At 36.0% G+C, this 22,993-nt stretch overlaps 1 protein-coding gene across 1 annotated transcript; it reads left to right on the top strand.

The window, feature by feature from the left end:
- The first annotated feature begins 595 nt into the window (after positions 1–595).
- On the top strand, positions 596–21,588 carry LOC137407277 (histone H2A deubiquitinase MYSM1-like). Its single transcript, XM_068093883.1, has 15 exons — positions 596–657; positions 906–975; positions 3,145–3,330; positions 4,116–4,208; positions 5,095–5,147; positions 5,300–6,046; positions 7,027–7,157; positions 12,977–13,065; positions 13,552–13,605; positions 13,977–14,099; positions 15,281–15,470; positions 15,558–15,659; positions 18,703–18,873; positions 19,443–19,612; positions 21,279–21,588. The coding sequence occupies exons 1-15, from the start codon at positions 596–598 to the stop codon at positions 21,393–21,395; spliced, it is 2,358 nt and encodes a 785-aa protein (XP_067949984.1). The 3' UTR covers positions 21,396–21,588.
- Positions 21,589–22,993: the final 1,405 nt, after the last annotated feature.

The raw sequence follows: 22,993 nt of genomic DNA on the forward strand, positions 1-22,993 counted from the left end.
TTTCATTAGTTGGAATTAGGTTGTAATAAGAATTAGGATTCAAAAGTAGTTTTATAGATTTTGTACTTTTGCCCAATTATGTTGTTAAATAATATTGGCTAGTTAGACACCGCCTTGATGAGTTATACCCTTCACGCATTTTTTGCATTCAATTTCATTCGTAACTTCATCATCTCTTTTCTGACATTCATTAACGTAAAACCATATACCAACATTGCAAAGAATTAACATGAGTGCCCCTTTTCAGTAATGCTACAAGCTAGATTTTCTTTTTCTATTATTACTTGCTCATGCCACTTTTATGCAGCTCATCACCAATTTAATTTTGTTCATGCCAACGATTCTTTTCCAAATATTTCACACTAGGTTTGTGTTCATCAAGCAAATGTCTGACTGGTAGTATCGTTTTTGGTGTTTTTTATACATGCTGCATGTGATCTGTGACATCATTCTTCTATTCAAGCACTCAAAAAGCACCAAGTTTGGTATTGTTTGCCCCAGCCTTCTCTGTCAATCATTCCTTTCATGTATGATTGCACATCGTGTCTCATCATAGTTGCAAATAAAGTCAGGGATGCTGTGTTTGCAGATTAAGATGGAGCGGGCTGATGGCGATGAAGATGTAGACATAGAAAGTGATTTTATCATTGAAAAAGAGTGAGTATTGCTAGATATCTTCAGAGTGTTTCAAGCTGACATTTTGAAATATGTGTAATGCCTTTAAATATTGAATTTCATAGCTATTTCTGGGTTGTTAAAAACTGCCTTTTATTCTTCACGCTTTTAAAATACTTTCAAATTTTTTAAGTGAAGTTAACTTGTTTATATGTATAATGTTAAGTTGAATTATGAATAATTTAACTTATTCAATGTATTTTCTTATGAGAAATGCTTGGATGTTGTAGTCAGTTTACAGCTGAGAGAGTATTCAATGTGAGCTGTGAAGTTACAGAAAGAAAAAAGTGGATAAAACAGGTAACTTTCTAGGCTCCTTTTTATTAACTTGCAGTGAAATTCGTACCTTGTATTTCTTTTCATTTTGATAGAACAAGTTGAAAAAAAATTGAAAGTGCATTAAAAGTTGCTATATTAAATTGAGGATTGTCTTCTCCTTTATTCAAGCTGAGCAGACAACTCAGTATGTAAATTGTTTCTGCTCTTCACCAAACTTGTGTTCATAAATCTCCCTCATTTATGCAGCCTGCTAATGCTGTGTATACACATTCATTCTCTAGAATTAAACTGTCTATACATTCGTTTCAAAAGATAGTGTATTCTGCGATCACTGATTAATTTGCAAAATGTTTACTTTTATTAATATTAACAGTAATCTGATATATTTAGTGTAATAAATGACATAAATGTTATGACTAGAGTTCAATTCTAGATCTGCTGACATCTTCTCAAGCTACCTACAGTTGTTATCCTTATAAGTTCATTTATGGATGAGGCAGAGCACACAGCTAGTACTGGTAGGGACTATTAGAAGGGACAGAACATACTCACTGAATGGTGTTACATATCATGATATGACTTTTATGAGTCAAGACATTTCATACACTGGAAAGCAATAAAAGAAACTCATTTCAGACTTGCTATCTATAATTGTATTATTATTTTTATTACTTTAACTGTATTCTACGTTTGAATGTGAGTTGATCTGAGTGCGCCTACATGCATATGTGACTAGAGATCAAGAAAATTGGGGAGCAGATCAAATCATCAAACTCTGACACAATGTTGATTTGTGTAAGTATCTAGTAGGTTTACCTGTGCTTCAAGTCAAATTACACTTACATTAGACTTTTCAGAACAACAAATAAACAATTTAACTTTGGTCTATTTTGTACACGCATGCTTGTTCCCAATTAATGGTTTGCAAACTTACCCCATCGCAGCTGTCGGTTACAAAACTTATTTCAAATATTTTTGACACAGCTAATAATAATAAAATAATTGTGTTACTAATCAGATGCTGGTGAAAAGGAAATAATGATACGCTGAGCACTAGTAGCTCTGTTTATAAGTTTTTATTTATATTTGGAATATGTTAGATGGTAAACGTAAAAGAGTTATGAGAAAACTAAATTTAATTGTGGAACTTTAGTGCTCATTGTTTGTAATTCTTGAAATACACATAGTAACTATAGAGCACTCTCCCTCAGACATAGTAACTATAGAGCACTCTCTCTCAGACATAGTAACTATAGAGCACTCTCTCTCAGACATAGTAACTATAGAGCACTCTCTCTCTCTCTCTCAGACATAGTAACTATAGAGCACTCTCTCTCTCAGACATAGTAACTATAGAGCACTCTCTCTCTCAGACATAGTAACTATAGAGCACTCTCTCTCTCAGACATAGTAACTATAGAGCACTCTCTCTCAGACATAGTAACTATAGAGCACTCTCTCTCAGACATAGTAACTATAGAGCACTCTCTCTCAGACATAGTAACTATAGAGCACTCTCTCTCAGACATAGTAACTATAGAGCACTCTCTCTCTCAGACATAGTAACTATAGAGCACTCTCTCTCTCAGACATAGTAACTATAGAACACTCTCTCTCAGACATAGTAACTATAGAGCACTCTCTCTCAGACATAGTAACTATAGAGCACTCTCTCTCTCAGACATAGTAACTATAGAGCACTCTCTCTCTCAGACATAGTAACTATAGAGCACTCTCTCTCATACATAGTAACTATAGAGCACTCTCTCTCAGACATAGTAACTATAGAGCACTCTCTCTCAGACATAGTAACTATAGAGCACTCTCTCTCAGACATAGTAACTATAGAGCACTCTCTCTCAGACATAGTAACTATAGAGCACTCTCTCTCAGACATAGTAACTATAGAGCACTCCCTCAGAGCATTAGTTGATGGGTCCTGAGGTAGTTGTGTGGATGTCATCATGGTAAATGTTTGACATCATGTTTTAGCATGATGTTATCATGGTAATGTTTTACCATGTTTTATTATGGTAACTTTAAAATTAAGAAAATTTTATTAAGATCAAGATTAAGATCATTATATTAAGATTAAGAAAATTATATTTTTTCCTTTGGTAACCGCTAGCGGTGTTTGTTGTGCATTGTTGAATAAAGTTGGCAATGGTTCATAGGCATTTCTATCTTTAGACTATTGATGAGGATGTTGACTCTGATAGTAAAGAGATGATTCTCAAACTGCTTGAAAGTGAGGCTGCTGCCGAAGCTCTCCCTCCATCAGTCATGTCTACCCATCGGACTGCTGAGGCTATGAAAAAGACCAGTCGGCGCCAGTTATGGTCACAAGAAGACAAGGCGCTGTTTGAAACAGGAATAGTCAGTTCTTTTCATTGCATCTATTTAAACTTATAAAAGATCCTATAGTAGCTTGAGACTTGTCTCTCGACATGTGCTACTTGTTGTTTGACACTTGACATTTGTTGCTTGGCACTTGTTGTTTGGCGTATCATTTGAAACCTGTTGCTTGACACTTGTCGTTTGACACTTGTTGCTCGTCACTTGTTGTTCGTTACTTGTCGTTTGACATTTGTCACTTGGCAGTTTCTTATGTTGTTTGTGCTATGAATGTAGATCATAGGTCATGGTGTTTGAGAGATTTAGTCATATAACTTGCTTATTTATATATTGTTTCATTGCTAAACAATTGCTCCTGCATGTAATGTTGCTTGAGATTTTTCTTCGCATGCCAGGAGAACAATGCTGGCAGATATATATGACATTGAGTTGTAAATTTTATATTTCTACTTTTGTGTTTGTTTGTGTTCTTTCTTGTAGAAGGTTTGTATTGATATATGGGGTCTTTATTGTGAGGTCTTGCCACAGCCAGTCAATAATAATCTTTCTACATGTGTTATGCTACACAAAACAGTTTGGATACTTAATAACTAAGCTAGTTGAGTAATGGACATAGTGGCTAGCATTCCGTTGACCTAGTTCATGAAGTACGTTGATCCTTCTAGAAGGTGGACGTCTCTGGTTCGTTGTTGGAAATCTTACTGTTACCATTACTCATACTTTGACAGATACTCTTGCGCCATAGTTTAGCTCTGACTTGCGTTGGCTTCCAACTATATTCTAACAAGAAGTTGTTCATATTGTAGGAAATTTACGGGAAGTCATGGAAAGACATAGCTGAGCTTCTGCCTCATAAATCCACCAGTCAAGTGAAGAGTTATGGGCTCCAGTACTTCAAGGTACACAGGCTTGCTATCTGTGCATTGCTCTGCTGTGATATTAAAACCGTCATATCTTGGAGCAAATATTTTTATAAGAAAATGCACTTTGTTTAATTTGTTCCACAGAATATCACATAAACTTAAGTACTTCTGCTGATTATATATCTGATTAGAAGCTTATATATTAAGCGTTATATGTAGCTATGCAAATAACTAATTTATATTTAAGAAACTAAATAAAGCGATAATCAATTAAAAAGGTTTTCATTATCGCTTCTCTTTTTCATAACGGCAGTAGGACTCAAGTGTAGCCTTGTTAATTCACAAGACAGGCGGGGCCCTAGGTAGAGGTGCCGATAAAGATACAGAGCTAGTCTAACTTAGATTACTTAGGTTTTAAATTAACACAATTTAGTTTTTTTTATATAAGATACTTTTTGCATTTTATCTTTAACTATTATACCTGTCCTCTCTACTTTCACTTGTTTCAGGTTTTCTTGTTTTCGCTTCACATTTTGTACATTTTTACACCTTGTACTTTTGCTTTCATCATCTTCTTCATGACACCTACTATGCGGCTCTTGAAAAATTTTTAAGAATTGATCCAAAGGGGTTTACTCTTCTTTATAATATGTTGAGGTAATGATAAGGTGAGGTTAGATAGTACGTGTGAATTCTCTGCGTTTCTGTAACTCTTGTGCCCTGTTCAACACTATCAGGATATTCCTGTGTGAGAGAGAGATCATGAAAATCAGTTTCTCCATAGTCGCTTACACTATTGATAGCATTTTAATCTCCTTGATATTTGATTGATTCTGCGATATTTTGCAAGTTTTTTTTTAAAAAAGCCAAATAAAAATACAGTGAGACTTAAAACTAGCAAACTAAGTGTTTCATGTTGCAGCAGAAGAGAAATGCATTGTCACCTAAAAAGAGAAATCTGCCAGCTGCTCCACAGTGAGTCTTGTCTCCATCTTTCTGTCTCATAGTTTCTTCATTTGTATATTCAACTAAATTTCGACAAAACCCTATAAAAAAGGACAAACGCAAAGGTTCAAGCTCCTTGCCAGCTTTCAAATCTAGCCATTAAATTTTTGAAATCTTTGCAGATTCTCTACAGCAGATATGACAAAGGCCAGAGTGCTGCACGGTGAAACACACCCATTGATCTCTAAAGCTGAGGTGCATGTGTTAGAGGAGTGTGAAAGTGATGAAGAAGTCGACATTATGTCGGATGGCGATGACTCACTTTGCTCTCCGACTAAGCCAGGTTTCCTGAGAGCCAGCTCTCCAAGCTCAGGCGGAAGCTTTAATTGCAAAAATGAACCCAATTTGCAGCCTTCAGCTGTGCCAGCACTTTCTGTAAACTCATGCTCGAACGAATTTAGAGAAAATTTTACAGATGTCGAGTCTCATGCTGCTAATATCGCCATAGACGCTGTGAACGAAGCAGAAACTGGAGTCAGTATCCCAATGACAGAGCAGAATACGAATGAAGCAACTGTCACCAGTGAACTCACACAGTCTTCACAAGTTTCAGATGCTTCTCTTACTCCCAAACTCGCTGTTCGTACAGAGGAAAAGTGTAACCATGAGCGTAAAGTTGATTCAGAGGGTGGAACGGAGAATCAACCTGAAGTGCTTTACTACACGCCTGCAGAACACAGGCTTGATTATGGAGTGCTCAATTCAAATGGAGAGCTAGTTGACATGCCTGCTCCCTCCTCGGAGACAGAAGTCGACAGGAAGTCAATCTCAGAGCAGGAGAAACAAGTGCACTTTGAATTTTTTGAGAGTAGAGCTAATAAAACTCCGGAGAGATATTTGCGCATCCGCAACTACATTCTCGATCAATGGTATACATCTATAAATAAATTAGTGTCTTAATACCTACATCTCTATTGATGTATCATATCGGGTATAACTGTATGCTCTATGGATATATCATATCTGTATAACTACTTACTCTATGGGTATATCATATCTGTATGACTATATGCTCTATGGATATATCATATCTGTAAAACTGTATACTCTATGGATATATCATATCTGTATAACTATATACTCTATGGATATATCATATCGGGTATAACTGTATACTCTATGGATATAACATATCTGTATAACTGTATACTCTATGGATGTATCATATCTGTATAACTACTTACTCTATGGGTATATCATATCTGTATGACTATATGCTCTATGGATATATCATATCTGTATAACTGTATACTCTATGGATATATCATATCTGTATAACTACTTACTCTATGGGTATATCATATCTGTATAACTATATACTCTATGGATATATCATATCTGTATAACTATATACTCTATGGATATATCATATTTGTATAACTGTATACTCTATGAATATATCATATCTGAATAACCATACACTCTATGGATATGTATAAGTCTCATACTGTACCAATAAGCTCATAACTCTATGACTGCATAGTTCATTGATATGCTCACCATTATATAACTACATACTCTGTAAGGGTTGTACTCACAGACATCAATTTTGACTCATCTTAGTCATGGGTCATGCTTGCGGTGTTTCTCACCCTATGATAATGAACCATTAGTGTATTCTCTGCTATCTCAAATAGATCTGTATGATTGATGTAAACCTCATAGCATCTCAAGGCTTTATTTCCTATGTTCATCATGCAGAACTTAGAAGATAAAGCCTTGAGATGTGACCCTGTATTGACACAGTATGGTGTGGTACGGCATCTCATGTAATTGTGTGGTGTGCATTAAGTTGGTAACCAGTTTCAGGTTTCTTGTCGTCCTTAGCTATTCATGTACTATTTTATAGGCTGACGAGGAAACCAAAGTACCTAAACAAGACAAGCATCAGAGCTGGTCTGAAGCAGTGTGGGGATGTTAATTGTATCGGTAGAATCCATGCCTATCTTGAACAACTTGGTGCTATCAACTTTGGCTGTTGTATGTATATTTACTTGTCTCCTTCTCTTGGCTCTCTTTAATCCATGTAATTCTAACCGGTAATATTTTATTATACTGCAAGCCTCGTGCTGGTTGGTTACATTCTCACGCTATATGTAAAGTCATTGCCCTCTATCTAATCATTATATTTTGCTCAGTTTTTCTATGAAGACGGTACTAGCAATAATCAAGCAACGTCAAGGCAGCGGTACGCTGTACCTTTCGAGTTGTAACGAGTAGTTTTGTTATGATTATTGACAGAATGGAGTTTGTTATTTTCATCTTATAACCTATTTTTATGTCGTGATATCAAAGGGATAGCATCGGCACAAACAGGGATGTAGTGGCATCGGCAGACGGAAGCTCTGCAAGCTGCTGTCGGAGTTATCCTTTTGGTATATTTATTTGCCCACATCATACAGCCATACCTCGGCATATAAACTTAATGTGTTCCGACACTAAGTTCGTATGTCAATTTTCTCCTATCTCAAAACGATGTTTTCTATATAAAACAACTAAATACAAATTAATCCAGTCATGTCTAAAATAAAACATATGAACACGATATTACAATGGGAAAATGGGTTTTAAACATTCTTATTCGCTACCTACGCTCACAAAGTAACTAATACCTGTCTAGTGGTTATGATCTGCAATAAATGTAACATTATTATGTACAGTACTGAATGGAGTTCATACTTTCCGGACAAACTGTAGAGGCTAACGGCGATGTGAGAGACTTGTCGGCAACATGTTCGGTACACTAAACTTTTGTGAAGCTACGAAGCATAACATAAACTTTAAATTTAACGTAGATGAATTTAGCTTTCAAAACACCCGCCTAAAAATCAATTTTAATCTTACACTAATCTTAATTCTAATTTTGTCGTCAGTTTCAGTTTTTTACTATCTTCTTCCGGCTTGGCACTTTTAATCGGCCTTTTCAAAACTTCGGACTGATCTAACAACAAAAAACCAAGTGATGTTCTCAAAAGGGGCCTCTTATAGACTTGGCCACCTACCGCCCTCATCGAAAACTGTTTTGTATCTCAAATAAAAATAATGGTTGATATGCTGCTCGTATCTCAAATTTCTCGTTTGCTGGAGCACTCGTAGGTCGAGGTATGACTACATATTGTTTGTACACTGTCGATAAAAGTTATTGTGTTTTGATGAAGTGGTAGTGCTAGCAGATAGGCTAGCTGGGGTATAGCCTGTGCAGTACAGAAGTAGAGATTTTTTTCAAAAGTTTTTGGTTAATTGAAAAGTGTGTGAACATCTTTAATTAAACATTTCTTAGGGCGACTACAATTTTGTCATAGTATGCTATTTCATAACTGTGGTTTGCTAAATGTGCACAGACATAGGCTACCCTTGCCAGCCACCCTTCTCACCTTTTAAACAGCATTCTTTCATCTTTAATATGTACATATGAGCTTTCTGTTTTATCATAAGATATAGGAAGATGCTCTGTTCGTAATTCTATGACTAAATATGATATTTACTGGCAGACGACTGGAAGGAAGTTTGAAACCATGAGCTGGCCACAGCATCTCTGAATTTTAATAAATCTAAAGGATATGGACTGCCGTAAACGTGTAGTAGCAGTTAAGATGAGTAAATGTGTAGTAACAGTTAAGATGAGTAAATGTGTACTAGCAGTTAAGATCAGTAAATGTGTAGTAGTAGTTAAGATCAGTAAATGTGTAGTAACAATTAAGATGAGTAAATGTGTAGTAGTAGTTAAGATGAGTAAATGTGTAGTAACAGTTAAGATGAGTAAATGTGTAGTAGTAGTTAAGATCAGTAAATGTGTAGTAGTAGTTAAGATCAGTAAATGTGTAGTAACAGTTAAGATGAGTAAATGTGTCGTAGTAGTTAAGATGAGTAAATGTGTAGTAGCAGTTAAGATGAGTAAATGTGTAGTAGTAGTTAAGATCAGTAAATGTTTAGTAGTAGTTAAGATCAGTAAATGTGTAGTAACAGTTAAGATGAGTAAATGTGTAGTAGCAGTTAAGATGAGTAAATGTGTAGTAGTAGTTAAGATCAGTAAATGTGTAGTAGCAGTTAAGATGAGTAAATGTGTCGTAGTAGTTAAGATGAGTAAATGTGTAGTAGCAGTTAAGATCAGTAAATGTGTAGTAGTAGTTAAGATCAGTAAATGTGTAGTAACAATTAAGATGAGTAAATGTGTAGTAATAGTTAAGATGAGTAAATGTGTAGTAACAGTTAAGATGAGTAAATGTGTAGTAGTAGTTAAGATCAGTAAATGTGTAGTAGTAGTTAAGATCAGTAAATGTGTAGTAACAGTTAAGATGAGTAAATGTGTCGTAGTAGTTAAGATGAGTAAATGTGTAGTAGCAGTTAAGATGAGTAAATGTGTAGTAGTAGTTAAGATCAGTAAATGTTTAGTAGTAGTTAAGATCAGTAAATGTGTAGTAACAGTTAAGATGAGTAAATGTGTAGTAGCAGTTAAGATGAGTAAATGTGTAGTAGTAGTTAAGATGAGTAAATGTGTAGTAGCAGTTAAGATGAGTAAATGTGTAGTAGTAGTTAAGATCAGTAAATGTTTAGTAGGAGTTAAGATCAGTAAATGTGTAGTAACAGTTAAGATGAGTAAATGTGTAGTAGCAGTTAAGATGATTAAATGTGTAGTAGTAGTTAAGATCAGTAAATGTGTAGTAACAGTTGAGATGAGTAAATGTGTAGTAGCAGTTAAGATGAGTAAATGTGTAGTAGTAGTTACGATCAGTAAATGTGTAGTAACAGTTGAGATCAGTAAATGTGTAGTAGCAGTTAAGATGAGTAAATGTGTAGTAACAGTTAAGATGAGTAAATGTGTAGAAGCAGTTAAGATGAGTAAATGTGTAGTAGCAATTAAGATGAGTAAATGTGTAGTAGTAGTTAAGATCAGTAAATGTGTAGTAGCAATTAAGATGAGTAAATGTGTAGTAGTAGTTAAGATCAGTAAATGTGTAGTAACAGTTAAGATCAGTAAATGTGTAGTATTAGTTAAGATCAGTAAATGTGTAGTAACAGTTAAGATGAGTAATTGTGTAGTAACAGTTAAGATGAGTAAATGTGTAGAAGCAGTTAAGATCAGTAAATGTGTAGTAGTAGTTAAGATCAGTAAATGTGTAGTAGCAATTAAGATGAGTAAATGTGTAGTAGTAGTTAAGATCAGTAAATGTGTAGTAACAGTTAAGATCAGTAAATGTGTAGTATTAGTTAAGATCAGTAAATGTGTAGTAACAGTTAAGATGAGCAAATGTGTAGTAACAGTTAAGATGAGTAAATGTGTAGAAGCAGTTAAGATCAGTAAATGTGTAGTAGCAATTAAGATGAGTAAATGTGTAGTAGTAGTTAAGATGAGTAAATGTGTAGTAGTAGTTAAGATGAGTAAATGTGTAGTAACAGTTAAGATGAGTAAATGTGTAGTAGTAGTTAAGATGAGTAAATGTGTAGTAACAGTTAAGATGAGTAAATGTGTAGTAACAGTTAAGATCAGTAAATGTGTAGTAACAATTAAGATGAGTAAATGTGTAGTAGTAGTTAAGATGAGTAAATGTGTAGTAGTAGTTAAGATCAGTAAATGTGTAGTAACAATTAAGATGAGTAAATGTGTAGTAGTAGTTAAGATGAGTAAATGTGTAGTAGCAGTTAAGATCAGTAAATGTGTAGTAACAGTTAAGATCAGTAAATGTGTAGTAACAGTTAAGATCAGTAAATGTGTAGTAACAATTAAGATGAGTAAATGTGTAGTAGTAGTTAAGATGAGTAAATGTGTAGTAGTAGTTAAGATGAGTAAATGTGTAGTAGCAGTTAAGATGAGTAAATGTGTAGTAGTAGTTAAGATGAGTAAACGTGTAGTAGCAGTTAAGCTGAGTAAATGTGTAGTAGTAGTTAAGATGAGTAAATGTGTAGTAGCAGTTAAGATGAGTAAATGTGTAGTAGCAGTTAAGATCAGTAAATGTGTAGTAGTAGTTAAGATCAGTTAATGTGTAGTAGCAGTTAAGATGAGTAAATGTGTAGTAGTAGTTAAGATGAGTAAATGTGTAGTAACAGTTAAGATCAGTAAATGTGTAGTAACAGTTAAGATCAGTAAATGTGTAGTAACAATTAAGATGAGTAAATGTGTAGTAGTAGTTAAGATGAGTAAATGTGTAGTAGTAGTTAAGATGAGTAAATGTGTAGTAGCGGTTAAGATGAGTAAATGTGTAGTAGTAGTTAAGATCAGTAAATGTGTAGTAACAATTAAGATGAGTAAATGTGTAGTAGTAGTTAAGATGAGTAAATGTGTAGTAACAGTTAAGATGAGTAAATGTGTAGTAGTAGTAGTTAAGATGAGTAAATGTGTAGTAGTAGTTAAGATCAGTAAATGTGTAGTAACAGTTAAGATCAGTTAAATAGTCTCAGAAGAATCTTGCTGATTGTATGTAGTGCTATATTTAACTTGGGCTAGAAGAACATCAGTGGCAGTTACCAATTTCAGGAAATAGCATTCAGTGGGTGAAGTCAAATTGGTACAGAGTATTTAGGGAGTAATACGCTGTGTCTTGTTAACACCAGCTTCCTATCTATAGTTTTGGTGTAAAAGATGAATGTTCGCAAAATTTCAGTAGATTTTTTCAGAATGTACCAGTATTTGTCTATCATTTGCATTTTGTTATGTTTTTGGTGATCTGACTGCCAGAGTGTTTCAAGATTAAAATTGACAAAACTTTATCTCGGTTAAAACGCTCAGCGAAAGCGGGATTATGACATCTTTAGTTGTAAAGAGCCCGAGAGAATAGAGACGTGTAGCGTTGTAACTTGAATTAATTAGCCTATTGCAATGATGGCAATTAGTTACTTCATTCTGCACGCACATGTATTTTTCTTCCGATCATTTTAACTGCGATCAAGTTTCGTCGAATTTCAACATTAATGACAATTGATAAAAAATGATGCAATGATTGCAAATGATAAAAAATACCAATATTTTCTGATAAAATCTACTAAGATTTTGTGTAATTTCATCTTTGTCTGTCTGTATAAGCTGTTATGTCATACTCGTATATAAATGTTAAAATCTTTATTAGTGATGCAGTAGGTTAAACATGTATTTTATACGTAGGCTTGTACACTGGTCAGGCTAGCCAGTAGGGATATTTCTGCGCTTTGTCATGCAGCCATTATCAGCGTACCGTCGGCGCACTGCTAGCTTGTCCCATTGTTGAAAAGTGACTGATAGAGGGAGAGTGTTGGCTAAGAGATAGAATGCTCAGCAGGCTCCTTGGTTCTATCAAAATTACTGATACTAAGCCAGGCATCAAAAAGAAGTCTCCTTGGACCGATGCTCATAACAAGACATCTCTACTTGATGGAACCAACGAGACAGTAGCCACAAAAACATCAGCGAATGCTGCCACCAATAAATTCTCTACACCGTCGGCTGGCAGCGATTTAACTACTCAATCAGTCAAAGCTGACTCTAGCAGCAAGTGCAAGTTACTGACTTCTTTGGAAAGCAGCCAGGTCAAGAATCAGGATGTTCTGAAGACTCAGGATAGTGTGCATTCTACATCGCGTACTAGGAAAGCGTGCCGAAACCCCAATCCTAGTCTGGATAGCATGAGTTCTGACAATACCAATACAAATGGCGCTGCTAGAGGGGTGTGTGGCAAGGGTGGCTATGGCTATATTTTTATACCTGCATGGTGATGCCTTCGCGTGTGACAATTAAATTTTGTTTTCGGTAGGATAAGGATCGAAGGTTGCACCATGTTGGTACCTATTCTTATGCGTTTCATCGGTGTGATGTTTTGTTGTTTTATTAGCACAGGCTGTCTACCAGAGAATGGCGATGAGTGGATCATCTACTACAGAGAGGTCTGCATCACTGGAGCAGACGCCTATCAATTCTCACGTAACTTATTCTATCTTCCTACGCAGGCTCGCCTCAGCAGGCTGAACCTTTAGTGGTAGCAATAAGTGGGGCGTAGGTGCTGAAGAATTGGATGTATTTGATATCTCTTTTATGTATTTATAAAGAACTTTGTGTTGTAGCACGGCACTTGGTCTGAATTGTTCTAAGTCAACTGAGTTTAGAATTTAATGTTTTATAATAGAAACTTGCAATAAATGCAAAGGTAAATACAGATCTGGCACCGTCACTAATTTACGGTATCTTTGTAAGTTTTGAATCTTTAAATGTAGTGAAACATCCTTTTTGACTTTTCTCGTGTTCACTTTCACAGCTTATTGCCTGTCATCATTTGATTTGCGATACTTTCATACAGTCCTTAATAATCATCAACTGGCACCTTTCTTATTTGGCACATGCGGTTGTTGTCCTCGACTTGATGGAAAACTAAGGTGTGAAATGCTTCAACGCTCTAGGTGTCTGTTGCAGAGGCCGAGGAAACGGAAGACCACAGCAAAGTATATTGGCGGCACCACATATGAGGTGAGTTTCGTGGTTCTACTGAGTATTATATACAACGCTGTAGAATTTCATATTCTAATTAGTTAATAGAATAAAGTTGAGTGATGCAGATATTAAGAGATATGTTGAGATTTGCCCTTGCGTACAGATTGCTAGATTCTGAATAGTGTGACAGGTCAGATATATGGGCTTTTGGTGAAGCTTTACATTTAACTTGAGCTGACAGATTATAACATGAGTTGACATTGCTTGGCGGGTTGCCAGGTTGTGACACCTCGCTCAAAATGTCGTATTAGGTAGCTGCAGAAGCTCTACCGGTTGCTGGCGCAGTCGTCCATTAGCTGTGTGCATTTTTTCCTAATATTATGAAGACTGTTATTTACTGCTTGTAGCATGGCTCTGATGAGGAGATCCCTGCCCCACCTGTAAAAACATCTCGGACTAGTACTTCTAAAGGTACAACTCTAGACAGCTTCGCCCTGATGGCATGCGCTGAGTTCGCCAAGTTTGAGATGGTGAGTTTTGAATTCGGCGTCTGAGACTATCGTATATAAGCCATAAGCGCGACAAACCTTTTTAGACTGGAGGTGGGATGCTGTATTTATGAGTGATACAGAAGTCTTTCTATACTGAGTCACTAATTAGACACTAAACAAATAATATCTATGGATGCAGTGCCTTTGATGCCTCTGATTTGTCAAGATAGTTCATTTGCTTCTCCAGTGTAGCACCAACCTTGATTCTATTATCTTAAATGATATCATATGCATTTACATGCAGTCTATTAAACCTAAGGCTCACATCTTAAATAAACATGTGTATAAACGCTTGTAAAAAGATTGTATTTTAAGCAGGGATTTCCATTTCAGTAACCTGTTATGCGGGATAAGTGATATCGGTTTATCTCGTACTGCTGTCTAGGCTTTTATAGGTCGAGTATTGTCCCTGCGCGCTCTACGAACAGAGTGATTCAGCGAGCCAACCCCTTGTTAGTCACTGCTAGTACTAGTATCTATGTCTCTTTGCTGAGGTAAAAGCTGAAAGACTATTTTATGTGGTAGAGTAATGTTCAGCTCTTGAAGTCGTGACACTGCTGCCCTTGCTACAGCTTATAAATGCAAAACGCTGTTTTTCGTACCAAGAAGTTTACTGCTCTTTGAATTGTGAAACTCTCCCGTATCATACTTTATGTTATTGTTATTACTATTCTTTTAAATATCTACTGTTTGACATTAAGTGCTTAGTTTATTGTAAATGTTATGCGATTGAATTTGAAAATTTTAATGCTAAGATGATACAGTGATGATAGCAAGATGCGTGGTGATAACGTGTTGGTGTTTTGCTTGATGTTCATGAATATTTGTCATCTCATGAACATTTTACCAAGTTAAAGTTTTTTATAGGATGAAACGCAGAACAGCTTAATGTCAGAAGAAATCATATATTTCAATCCGCATGCCCTACTGTATAATGCGTATAATTTATAATATACACGATAGCCTTCAACTCCAGGGGCAGCCTAGACTTGTGTTAAATCACAGTCTTACGGCTAGTGTCACTCTGTAAAGACGTTTCTGTCCTCAAGCTATGAGCGCATTTTACTCCAGCTGCAACACTTGTGTCACTATTATCTCTTATCTTTAAGTGTTGTTGCTGTCTGATTAATGGCAACACTCGCATATATCTGTATGTCTAGGTGTGCCCTTATCAAGTAGTATTGGAGTCAGCAGCAGCTGCTATCATGGACATACATGCACACCTCTGTAAGACGGAGGTGATTGGCTTGCTCGGTGGAAGGTATAGCTGTGAGCAGGATACATTGACTGTGGTTAGAGCTGAGCCTTGCTGGTCCAAGAGCACTTCTCTTCACTGCGACATGGACCCAGGTAATACCGATGCGCGGTAACAGCGATATGCTCATATGATTCTGATGTGTTCCAGGCTGTAGTGTGCTACGGTTGGTTTTATTGCAGTGTCGCAGACTCAGGCTGGTGAAATTATCAGACAGGCAGGTTTGCAGGTGATAGGCTGGTACCACTCCCACCCCACTTTTGTTGCCAACCCTTCTCAACAGGGTGAGTCCTGCATGCGTCCCTCGCTACTCACCTTAAATTTAATATACGAGGGGCGATCGTAAAGTTCCAGGAATTGTTTCAGTACACAAAAGCCGTTAATCGTAATTACCTAATTTAAACTGTCCCCTTCAAAGTAATCGCCTGAGCTTGCTATGCACTTGTCCCATTTGTGTTTCCACTGATCCATGCAATGCTGGAAATCACTTTCCGTGAGGCTTCGGAGTTGTCTCGTCACATTTTCTTGAATAGTTGGTATGTCGTCAAATCTTTCACCTTTCATTGTCAATTTGATTTTGGGGAATAGGTAGAAGTCACATGGTGCTAAATCAGGTGAATAAGGGGGATGGTTAAGCACAGTCGCCTTATTTTTTGCCAAATACTGACGTACCATCAATGAGGTAGGAGCCGGAGCATTGTCATGGTGTAGGTACCAGTCACCTGAGAGCCACAAATCTCGACGTTTCCTTCTGATACTGTCTCTAAGTCTTATCAGAATGTGTTTGTACACATGCTGATTCACAGTTTGACCATGTGGCAGAAATTCAGAGTGTGCCACACCTCTAATGTCGAAAAATGTTATCAGCAGCATTTTTACATTTGAGCGAGACATTCTAGCTTTTTTAGGCCTAGGAGAGCCAGGGGATTTCCATTGAGAACTTTGTGATTTGGTCTCTGGGTCATATCCATAGAGCCAACTTTCATCCCCAGTCACAACTTTTGAAATAAAGTCAGGATCTTGTGTTAAAGCATCTTTTAGTTCAATACAACAGCTAACTCTTTTTTCTTTTTGTCGTCAGTGAGCAGTTTGGTTACCATCTTTGCAGAGATCCTTCTCATGCCTAAATCTTCAGTGAGAATAAGATGACATGTACCATAAGAAAGCCCACTTTCTGCTGATATTTCTCGTATAGTCAATCGCCTATCTCCCATCACCTGCTGCCTCACAAGGTCTGTGGCAGTTGTGGTCCTTGAAGTTGCCGGTCTGCCCATGCGGTCATCATCTTTAGTACTTGTTCTTCCCTCTCTAAATCTTTTGTGCCATTCATAACAGGCTGTTTTTTTAAGGGTAGAGTCTCCATAAGCTGTCCGTAACATTTGGAGTGTCTCAGCACCGGACTTTTCAAGTTTTACACAAAATTTTACACAAACGCGTTGCTCTTCTACTTCATTCATTTTCGAAAAATTCGACGAACAATAAAAAGTGACCTTGACATTGCCTACTATAACTTCATTGCGGGTGCTCGGACAAGCGTAAAACTTTGGCTATGGGGAAATCCCGTGCTGCTTAGCAACATGGAACAATCAAAACAACTGCACAAGGTCTTATATTTGACTAGGAAAACGATTCCGGGAACTTTATGATCACCCCTCGTATATTTTGTTACTTCTTGCATTCACGGTTTTTCGAGCTACAAAAGTTATTGAACAAAGAAATGAATTGTCTGTAAGTTCGTAACAACAATAGGTCATCATAAAGATTATGATTGAACATAGTTCTATGGGGTCACACTTGGTGGGAACTGCTAGTTTATGGGTTGACTGTCTGGTGTCTGCAGCTTAAGATAGACTAGATTATACTTGATAATAGATGAGTGTATACTTGATAATAAATGAGTACATACTTGATAATAGATGAGTATGTACTTGATAATAGATAAGTATGTACTTGATAATAGATGAGTATATACTTGATAATAGATTAGTGTATACTTGATAATAGATGAGTATATACTTGATAATAGATGAGTGTATACTTGATAATAGATAAGTATTTACTTGATAATAGATGAGTGTATACTTGATAATAGATGAGTATGTACTTGATAATAGATGAGTATATACTAGATAATAGATGAGTGTTTACTTGATAATAGATGAGTATATACTTGATAATAGATTAGTGTATACTTGATAATAGATGAGTATATACTTGATAATAGATGAGTGTATACTTGATAATAGATGAGTGTATACTTGATAATAGATGAGCGTATACTTGATAATAAATGAATACATACTTGATAATAGATGAGTATGTACTTGATAATAGATAAGTATGTACTTGATAATAGATGAGTATATACTTGATAATAGATTAGTGTATACTTGATAATAGATGAGTATATACTTGATAATAGATGAGTGTATACTTGATAATAGATGAGTGTATACTTGATAATAGATGAGCGTATACTTGATAATAGATTAGTATATACTTGATAATAGATGAGTATATACTTGATAATAGATGAGTATGTACTTGATAATAGATAAGTATGTACTTGATAATAGATGAGTATATACTTGATAATAGATTAGTGTATACTTGATAATAGATGAGTATATACTTGATAATAGATGAGTGTATACTTGATAATAGATGAGTGTATACTTGATAATAGATGAGCGTATACTTGATAATAGATTAGTATATACTTGATAATAGATGAGTATATACTTGATAATAGATGAGTGTATACTTGATAATAGATAAGTATTTACTTGATAATAGATGAGTGTATACTTGATAATAGATGAGTATGTACTTGATAATAGATGAGTATATACTAGATAATAGATGAGTGTATACTTGATAATAGATGAGTATATACTTGATAATAGATGAGTGTATACTTGATAATAGATGAGTATATACTTGATAATAGATGAGTGTATACTTGATAATAGATGAGTATATACTTGATAATAGATGAGTATATACTTGATAATAGATGAGTATATACTTGATAATAAATGAGTATATACTTGATAATAGATGAGTATATACTAGATAATAGATGAGTATATACTTGATAATAGATGAGTGTATACTTGATAATAGATGAGTATATACTTGATAATAGATTAGTATGTACTTGATAATAGATTAGTATATACTTGATAATAGATTAGTATATACTTGATAATAGATGAGTGTATACTTGATAATAGATGAGTATATACTTGATAATAGATGAGTATATACTTGATAATAGATGAGTGTATAAATTATAATAAATTATTGGGAATAGTTTTATTACAGATATTGAGTCCCAAGGAACTTTTCAAAAATGGTTTTCACAAGGAGGTGATCATTTTCTCGGAGTGATACTGAGTCCATACAATAGAGCAAGCAAGTCCGTCAACTCAGAGATACGTTGTTTTACCACAGCCATTCCACCTCCCAACCACACCCTTAGCCACAGCTCATCTAGTAAGATCTTAGCGAGTGCTAGATTTAATTTGATTGCTACACCGTCGTGGCGCTCTTGAAATTGTGTCAGATACTCAGCTATTTCAATTACACAGCTATGTCAGGTGCACAGCTTAGTTTTTTCAGACTTGTGTGTTTGTGAAGGCCTGACTGCAAACACCTATGAAATACATAACGAAACAGCGCCTTCCATATCTGCCGTTATTACACGCGCAAGTGCTACTAAATAGATTGACCAGTGTAATATATGGAGAATGTTATGTTTTTACTTAGCCAATGTGTTGTTAATGGTTAATTTGACAGTGTATAGCCACTACTCGCCACAGTTGTGTCGGTCAAAGAGAGGTGTTGGTCTTGTAATGGAGTTCATCAAACTCAGCTTGATGAACTCCATGACACGACTAACATATACTGCTCCTCAAACTCAGTTCGCTGAGCAGTATGCAATGTATGAATTTGTCTCACACTCGTTTTGATACTCTCTCTGAGCCACAAAGTGTCATCAGTGTCAACAGTTTTATCATTAGTGTATGAATATAATGTGTACTCGCTAATCTTGCTGCTTTCAGGGCTTCCTTTCAAGTTTGACTACAAGGTGCAGACATCTGATGACCACAATGAACTTGTAGACTTGGTACCCAAAGTCAGCAAGCTACTTGATATGTATAAAAATTATCAGCACACAGTTGACCTTCTGGACACTTACAGCAGCAGTAGTGAGCTCTCCTCTCTCGACAAGGTAGGTTGTTTCGTACCAGCTCAGTGAAGATTTGTTATGCCATGTTCATCCTATCTTGATGATGTAAAACTCCGTTACTCGTACAGAAATTAACAGAAAAGACAATTGTGACTATCAGTGAAAGCACATATATTTTGTTTGTGTGCTCAGTGACACGTCAAAATGTATCCTCAGAGATTCATAGTTAAAAAAATCACTGTCTATAAATTCCTAACAGAATCAGAGGTGTCTGCTTTTTTTACTTACTATCTTGAGATAATAAAGGGAATGTATCTCCTAAATTTGACTGTAATAAGAACCGTGTCCATCTGTCAAGATTGTATTGTCCAAGATTTGAACCGAGACACTCACCTTAGTCACCAGGCTGGCTACCACTTTGACTGACCAACTGCCTTCCAGCGTATTAGAGTAGTTTTGCACATTCCTATTCGCCATGCTTTTGTAGCACACCTGACTATCTCTCACTGCACATCGGACAGTTAGGTTCTAGTTACTAGTCATAGTAACAGCGGTCAAGCTTATGAGATCTATTATGAATTTTTTAAGGGTGCAGTCATACCTCATTATTTGATTATGTTGAGGCGCCCAGAGAGATTCAATTTTGGAAAAAGTTATTAATATGTGGTTATGTAATGCTCGCAGGAGTGTAGCGTGTTGCCTGGAGAGCAATGTTTGTCAATTCTGCAATTGTCCTACAATTGTCTCACTTTTTCTGGTGCAAAATGACCTTGGCCCTCTTCCATTCAGAGAATAAAAAGCTTATGTGGCCCTCACTTCACTATAGAGCTTCACACTATGCTAATGATTTATCAACTGTAAATTGAAGTTCATACCTTTTAAATGTGTTGATTGTAGGTGTTACCTTGACTGGCGCTGGCTAATGACTTTCCATTTAATTTCCCTGCTTATCGCTGAGATGATTGTGTTTAACTAATAAAGTACATGTAATTCACTCGGACTCGCTGTCATTGGACGATATTTATTAAACATTTCCTGCTTCTTATCATAACCTCTTACCCTAATATAAGCATTCATGTTTTTGTTCATAGTTATTCATATCTTTACCCTAATATGGGCATACTTTACCCTAATATGGGCATATGTTACCCTAATGTGGGCATACTTTACCCTAATATGGGCATACTTTACCCTAATATAGGTATTCATATTTGCTTGGTCTTTGTATATATTTTCCGCCCCTCTTGGTTCACAGGAAAAAATTTGACTGCTTTACTAATTCCGATTCCACTTTCTACTCTTAGTGTTGTGATAATTATTGTTGTTGACAAACAAACATAAATTAAACAGCAACTGAACAAGCCTGCTTTGGATGTCTATATTCAACATATTCTCGCTGTATCGCAGATGATTTTCACTTATATATAGTTTCATAAATCTGATATTTTTATGACTTTTTTGGTTAGAGCTAATTTGGAGTCTGGTCTCTACTTGTTTATGAAAATTCAAAGCTGTGAGTAGTTGGGATTTCATAGTACAAGCACCTTGTTTATTAGTCACTCTCAACAGATGGTTTTCGTCATTCAGCCTCAGGGAGTTGTGCTCCCGTTCATCTCTTGCACGGCGAATCCGAAAAATTGTTAGGTTGAGATACGTTATAACTAAAAGTGTTTTCAAAGGTCATTCGACTAATTTATGTGTATTACAGATGCTCCAGTCAGTCGAGTCTTATCTGCAGACAGCCGATGAGAAGGCTGTAGACAAAAATCTCATAATCGAAGATCTTAGGTTTGTTCTGACATCATACTGTGAGCGGATGCCATAGCCTTAGCTCTGTAGCTACTTTATCCCCCTTTTCTATTGCTATCGGTTTCGCAAGGTATTTACTTAGAACCAATACACCAAGTACTCGAGAAATTACGTCTATATTTTAAGCAATATTGTTATTTTTATGAAAGTTGTGTTTTGTCTTTATTAGGACAACACTTGAACCAGTTGTCTATTGTTACCTGCGCACACCCAGCTGTACTCGAGTGTCTTATTCTGCCAGCTGTGTCCCTCGCGCACGTAAACTGTATCTATGTATTTGTGCCTGTTTAAACTTTCGATATAATAAATGCATGAATGCAATCTGTCGTACTATTTATTGTGTCAGATTCATTACTTGTTTCAAGGTTGTTCTTAATCAATGTCTAGCACGCTGCCTGTTACCTATTATGCTAACCTAAAGGTTCTAACAGGTTGACTTGTGTATAACTTATCAAGTCAGCTGCCATAAGGCTTCTACTAATATAAGTATACTGGTTTGTTGTCTGCTCATGTAATTTAAATGTAGATTACTCACAGTTTTGCTGAACTTTTGGGTTAGCTAAGTTTCCCATGAGATGTAATCACGCAGGAATCTCTCTTCCGATGGCTTTCTATATTTGGTACATGTCCTATCGATGATATATTCATGACATATGTTGGTTGTGGCTCACAATGCGCTGCACTCACGATTCGATGCGCACAGTTTATAAGTGCTACTAGATTATTGGTAGATGAATTTATCTGTATTGTGGCTTAGTTTTAGCTAGCAAGTAGGTTTGAAGACAAGGGCCCAATATTCTGCTTGGATTATAAGAGGATCGTATCCTGTGAAAGATCAGTTTCGTGGGACTATTTCACAATGTCATTATGTATTACTAAAATAAAAAAATGCTTCTTAATGCGAACATCTATGCTATTTGTCAAGCACCGTGTACTACGCAGGTCATTTACTTGATGGTGTTTTGTCCTTTGTGTATTGCCTGCAGGGTCAATAGTTTGTATGAATATTGCGCAAGAGATGTTCATGTATTACAATGCGTCGGGCCAATTTCCTTCACTCAGAAGAAAATTTCTCAGTGCACCGTTGTAAGTATACCTTTGATAATTGGGGAGCTTAATTCATTTTAGTGAATATTCTAGTCTGCATATTACATGGCAGTATATAATGAGAGCATGTCAGAAATAGCCGCAGCTTTGAGCTATTCGTATATTCTTGCATGCGGGTCGGTCATTGTCCCACTGAGCAGCATTTATGGTAGTCGTATTCCAGTAAATCAATAGATTGTTTTAGTTTCTACCATGCTGGTTAATAAAGTTGAACTAAAATGTGCTGGTTGATTGCATGTCAGCTAGGGATGTACTGGTTCTATGTATGGTAGCTAGGGATGTATCGGTTTTTTGTATGGTAGCTAGAAATGTGCTGGTTCTTTGTATGGTAGTTAGGGATGTACTGGTTCTTTGTATGGTAATTAGGGATGTATCAGTTTTTTGTATGGTAGCTAGGGATGTACTGGTTTTTTGTATGATAGCTAGGTATGTATCGGTTTTTTGTATGGTAGCTAGAAATGTGCTGGTTCTTTGTATGGTAGTTAGAGATGTACTGGTTCTTTGTAT

This window comes from Watersipora subatra, chromosome 1 (assembly GCF_963576615.1).
Source record: "Watersipora subatra chromosome 1, tzWatSuba1.1, whole genome shotgun sequence".
Taxonomy (NCBI): domain Eukaryota; kingdom Metazoa; phylum Bryozoa; class Gymnolaemata; order Cheilostomatida; family Watersiporidae; genus Watersipora; species Watersipora subatra.